The sequence below is a fragment of the Erinaceus europaeus genome, chromosome 10, assembly GCF_950295315.1.
Source record: "Erinaceus europaeus chromosome 10, mEriEur2.1, whole genome shotgun sequence".
Taxonomy (NCBI): Eukaryota; Metazoa; Chordata; class Mammalia; order Eulipotyphla; family Erinaceidae; genus Erinaceus; species Erinaceus europaeus.
In genome coordinates this window covers 41,752,470-41,758,469 of record NC_080171.1, presented here as the reverse complement: position 1 = coordinate 41,758,469, position 6,000 = coordinate 41,752,470, and the positions used below count along the sequence as shown (strand labels likewise).

Sequence of the window (6,000 nt, the reverse complement as noted above, 5' to 3'; positions counted from 1 at the left end):
TCATATTTTCACATATCATTGCCCAGTAACAATTTATAATGTATTCTGAAAAGTCATGTGGTATTCTAGCAGATATTTCTTCTCAGTTTCTCTCTAATATAACTAAACAAGAGCACCTTAATAAAAGTAAACTGACAAAGATCAGTTTTCATTTCAAACGCACATAAAGAATATAAAATGTTGTGAAATCCTCTAACTTATAGAGAAGGGCTCTGCAATTAGAAATTTATTAGAATTGTCACAGCTGGCATTTTTTAATACTAGAAGAGCTTCAACTGACTTCATACTACATATGCACACTAAAAATGCAGCTATTATAACACAAAAGAAATTAAAATTACAATTGAGATGTCACACAGTAAGTGGAAATACTTTAATAGTCTGTCTGGTCATAGAGCTAATAATGACTAATAATGACTTTATGAAGATTGCAGTGAAACAAGGTGTCTCTCTCAACAGCCAGAATGCATTTGTGGCTGGCGCTATTTTGTTAAGACTATCCAGAGCTGTACTTGGTTATAAGGACATTAGTTAAGTGAGACCATAAGAAACAGCTGTATTTGAGATCACATTTTTCTCCATGTGGCAGCCAATCAGAAACCATGCTGACAGGCAAGCTTGTACAAAAGGAATGATCCTATTTAGATTAATTCCTCTTAATGTGTTCCACAGGTCTATTTTCATGGCATAAAGCAGAATGAGCAGGTCAGTTCCATTCAAAACCCAGAGATAGAAAATGCATGGTATGGTTAGTCCCTGTTAAAAAACAAACAAACAAACAAAAAAAAAAAACAAGGGCAGTGGCCTCTTTCCTAGCTCAGAGTTCTGCCATGAGTCACTCTGGAAAAAGAGGAGTCAGCCAATGAGTGGTCTGGAGAACTATTTTAATTTTGGCTTTGTTTCAGTTCTTCATGCTCTACTCAGTAACCTGATACAATCATATTCCTTGCCATGAAACTATGAAAGGTCCTCCAATCTCTGGCACATACCACATTAACCAACCTCAACAGAGAAGACTGAAACAAGTTTGTAAGGATGGGTTTGATGCTGTTCTGTCTCTGCCACTGACATGAAATAACACACCTGGGCTAGCCCACACTAAAGTTAACACTGTCTAGTCAAGTGCAGCCTAGATTAGCTAACATACAAACTCATTTAAAGTTTCTTACAACCAGTCACTGAGATTTTGGAGACTAATATGTAGCGTAATTGCAGCCATGATTAAATGAAGCATCTCTAAGGACTGCGTGATTTGGGGTAAGTTCCTTTTCTGCCTGCCCTCCACACTCTTCATCTATAAACTGAGAAAAGGGGTGGGGAATATGCATGCCCCTTTGAACTTGAAAACAAGATGCCTGAGGGGAAAGAGGTCTAGACCCCAAGGGCTCAGATTCCTTCCAGGACAAGGGTGGGGAGAGGTAGGGGGAGAGAGATATATGAGGAAAACACTTCATCTGGCACCGTGGCAGGCAGAAGAGCCTTTATCCTTAATGGTATTGTCATCAGTGTGACAATATTTCCAGTTATGTGAAAAGGCCTGTGTGGCTGAAAAAGGGCCTGGAAATCCCTCGTTTATCTTTATAGTCAGATCCCAAATGAAACTTGTCTCCCTACTGATTTAGACCTAGACAAAAAACCAAGACAGAACCAGAGAAAAAGGAAATTTTTATTTTTAAACACCAGTACATGTTCAGGCTGTTCTAAAAATGAAAAATCATACTAGTTCAAAACTATGCATTAGAGCATATTTCTTTAAATAAGTCATATTTTTCTAATTTTCTAATCTTACAAACACACAATGAAAGAAACATTTTATAAATATCTACTAAGAATATGTATTATGAAAAAAAGTGTTCAAAAATAACAGTCCCACATCTCCCTCATTAAATATATAAAATTCCCATACAATTCATAAGAATTCTTTCTCAAGAGTCAAAAATTTCACAAAGACCAACAAACTCAGTTCTCATCAGACACAATCAAAAGTAACAGGGATATAAAAAAATGTAAAAGTTCTGTACAGGGAAATACAGATAGCACAAGGGTAAATCTCATTACCTTACATGCCATTTGTGTTTTAAAAAATGTTTTATAAAAACTGCTATTTAAAACAAACAAGTGAGAATCCATCCCTGACTGTGGAAAATATATAAATTATTCCCCATCTTCACCAACCCTGGGTATCAAGCTCCCACTACTGGTGTTGGGAGAGAAAAGTCTCTGTGTGTTTCGTTACTTGGGCATATGTGGACCCATTTCCTCTCTGGCAGTGGTTTTTTTGGCGGGCAAGTCACTATTTCCTTAGAAAAAAAATCTTTGGGTTAATAAAAGACAATTGCTCACAGGTGAAAGCAGAGTAGTGGATGACTCCAGATTGCTGTAATCAACTGACAGTATGTGTATTGTGTGGCTTTGGTGACCAATCTCTGAGAAGTATAATTTCCCACTGTCAGAGACATACTCCATCATCTACCCAAGTGAAACATATGGCACAGCCCTAAGGCTGTATTTTTATCTATCCTCTTCTGGCCAAACTTCTCTGTAGCATTGTAGACTATTGTCTCTTCTGACACTTCTTCTGGAAAGAGCTCTTCAAAAAAGTGCGGTACACTGGGTCATCCACATATTCGTTCTTAAATCTGGAACTCAGTACCCTTTGTCTCTTTTTCTCCCCTTGAATTATGTCTGCTCCATAAAATGTATCTTCAAATCGCATATCAGATGCTGTGGACTAAAAAGAGCTAGTGTTACACTGCAAAGGTAGATGGTATTTGACCACCACAAAAATGGACAGGGGACGGGGGGGGGGGGGTTGGAAATAGGGGCCAGATCTGGTCCGAGGAAGAAGGGCTCCATGAAGGCTTTGTAGACATAACACACACACACACACACACACACACACACACACACACACACACACACCCCTCAGCCCCATGCTTCCACTGAGCCTACTTTTTTCTACTTCCTTCAAGATCTCCAATTTATTCCCTCCTCTACTCCAAGGACTTTCCCTAACAACAGCATGAATAAAATCTCATTCATATCTCCCTTGCTCTTCATTTCCCTTCTGGTTCCTGAACAACTAGGTTTTTGATTAATTTGTCAACAATCAAATAGAGCACTGCTCAACTCTGGCTTATAGAAGTGCTGGTATTGAACCTGGAACCTCCAAGCCACAGAAGTAAAAGTATGTTTCAGAGGACTTAGTGGGGGTTGTATTGTTATATGGGAAACTGGGGAATGTTATGCATGTACAAACTATTGTACTTACTGTTGAATGTAAAACATTAATTCCCTAATAAAAAAAGAAAAAAAGAGAAGTAAAAGTCTATTGCATAATATGCTGTGCTAACTCCTTAGCCAACAATCATTATTTTTGTTTGTTTGTTTGCTTGTTTTTCACCAGAGTACTGCTCAGTTATGATGGTGCTGGGGACTGAACCTGGGACTTCAAAGCCTCAGAGTAGTGGTGAATTAGAAATGATTGCTGAGGGCTACAGACAGACTATGACCCACATAGTCAACGACCGCCACCTCTCCAGATTCAAAGGAGGTCTCGAAACTTTACATCACGCTCAACCTGACGCTGTTGACTGGCTACGGAAGAAGGGCAAACGCTAGAAGAAGAAGAAGAAGAAGAAGCTGAGGGCATGAGGGCAGGGGAGAGATAGTATAATGGTTATGCAAACACTCTCCTATGCCTGAGGCTTTGATGTCCCAGTTTTACTGGTCAAGAACCTAACTCATTGTAAACTTCCTCTTGTCTTCAGCCTATCCAAGATCACTGTACCTACAAGTACCTATGCTTTTGTTTTTGTCTATGTGTGTGTGTACTTGGGGCCTGATGTGTGATTTCACTGCTCTTGGATCAGTTTTTTTATTTTAATTTAAACACACATAGCAGGACAGAATGGCAGAGGCTGCACAATACCAGAGTTTCCCCAAGTGTTGTGGCACTACCATGGGATGCCTGAGCCTCACTTGTGGCAAGATACATGTCATATCTGATGAGCTAACTCTGGCCCATTTCTACCATGGTTCAAGCTCCTGGTCCCCATCTGCAGGGAAAGAAGCTTCACGAATGATGAAATAGTACTGCAGGCATCTCCCCCCCCCTTTTCCCATCTCCTCCTAGCCAAAATAAAAATATTTAAAAATAATACTGAAATAAAAACAAAAGATCAGTACAAAGTTGGGCAGGCTCTGTACCAGTTCATGAGTTGGTTACTCAGGGTAACAAGCTGCTACCAGAAATTCCCCTAAACATCTAGTTTCACTTAGGAAGAAAACTAGGAGACTGAGGGTTGGTTGGGTATCTTTTGCTATTAAGAGAAAACATTTTTATATCATTCATTCTTGGCCAAGTGCTTGCTTTAAGTAATCTTTCCCTTTTAAAGGGCTAAAGTCATCAAAGGAGGAAATAAATGCCCATGAAGCAGTGCCACTGTGTGAGAACAGCAAAAGTCAGCTTCTCAAATACAATAATAAAACCGATTTACCAGCCACTCTAGTTAATTATGCACTGTTGCTACGGTTATTCTGTGAGACAATAAAAGGTAATGGGGCTGTTTCTGAAGTTAGTGGCAAAGAACCCAGCACAATCAAGGAGGTGGACTGCTGACTCTTTTGAAAAATTTCTTCCCATGTCTGTATATCTGGGTGAGCAGAAGCCATTAAAACATGAGAGCCTCACATTGGGAACTGCTAACCCATAAAAAAAAAAATAATAGAAAAATTTTAAAAGCCAAGATAATTCTTTAATCATAAAATACCTTCCATCAATGAGTTTTTCCAATTAGATTTGTTCCACTAACTGGAAAAAAAAAAAAAAAAAAAGGGTCACAGACTACCACGGGGCCAGAGGGTTATATACTAACTGGAAGGGAAAATGTGTTGGCTATGATGTAAATGCACAAGTCTCTGAAACGATAAAAACAGTGGTGGTAAACTGCCTTAGTGACTGTGAGCTTTTGTTCCTAAAGACATTTTCTACTAGGCTCAACTGTTTAACACAGCAGGCTACATTCTTTGTATATGTGCATGAGATGTAAATGTGTATCTGTATGTGTTTTAAATAAAATATTTTTAAGATAGACTATTTTTCTCTGAAAACTTTTAAAGGATAACTGAATGTTGGTGCTGATTGTTCAGAGGAATGGAGCTTAGAATTCAGGAGCTATGTACAAATAAAGCCACAAGGGAAGGTACCCTGATATTGAAGCCAAATTTATTATGGAACAAAGAGATTATGATCAGAAAGAAAGCAGTGAGCTTTCTTTTCATGTGATTAAAAAAAAAAACACGTTGGAAATGCACAAGCCCCATCTGGTGGGATGCTTAACCAGACATGAATTAAGACAACAAAAATTTGAGAGACTTACAGATAGCTACCTACTCTATCTTCCATCCTCTAGAATTTTAAGTGATTATAAGTAAAGGCAAGGGAGGTGTATCTATGGGATATAGGGACATAAAATAACATACACCTAGCATCTCAAAACAGAAAGTTGTTCTCAAAAGATTACAAGACCTACATGTTGACAAATATGTGAGCTTTTTTGTTTGTCTAGCTCTTTGTCAAGGGTAGTTGATGTCTTCGTAATAGAAACGTGTTATTTTCTCTTTCCCTAATCTTTATTTTCTGGTGATTAATCTTTTTTTAAGATATGTGGGTCCTTGATAGGCCAACGCTTTCACTGAGTGGGTAATAGTGCACTAATTCATTCACACCTGATGCAGCTGTCATGTTCTCAAGATGGCACCTGATAGATATACAACTAAATATTCAAGATAAGTCATGGTTTTCCAGTATTAATCTACCATAATTCAGTCGCTGAAGAAAAGTATATTATAATCATACCCTAAAAACTAAGGTAACCATTTATTTAGGGAAAAATTTATCATAAATATTGCATTCATTCAACTTCCTTTGTTCAGTTTTATCACCTTGAAGATGCAGTAGATGAAGTTCTAAATGAGGAAAACTGACTTCATTTCAGG

The 6,000-nt window shown here is 38.2% G+C and overlaps 1 protein-coding gene across 2 annotated transcripts in view; it reads right to left on the bottom strand.

Moving 5' to 3' along the window:
• Positions 1-1,648: 1,648 nt before the first annotated feature.
• The window catches only part of KDM4C (lysine demethylase 4C), a 397,677-nt gene continuing 393,325 nt past the window's right edge, over positions 1,649-6,000 (bottom strand). For both annotated transcript variants that reach the window (XM_060199547.1, XM_060199548.1), the window contains one exon: positions 1,649-2,731. In XM_060199547.1, the coding sequence (XP_060055530.1) occupies positions 2,555-2,731 (177 nt within the window). In that variant the 3' untranslated portion in view covers positions 1,649-2,554. The remainder of the gene's footprint in view (positions 2,732-6,000) is intronic.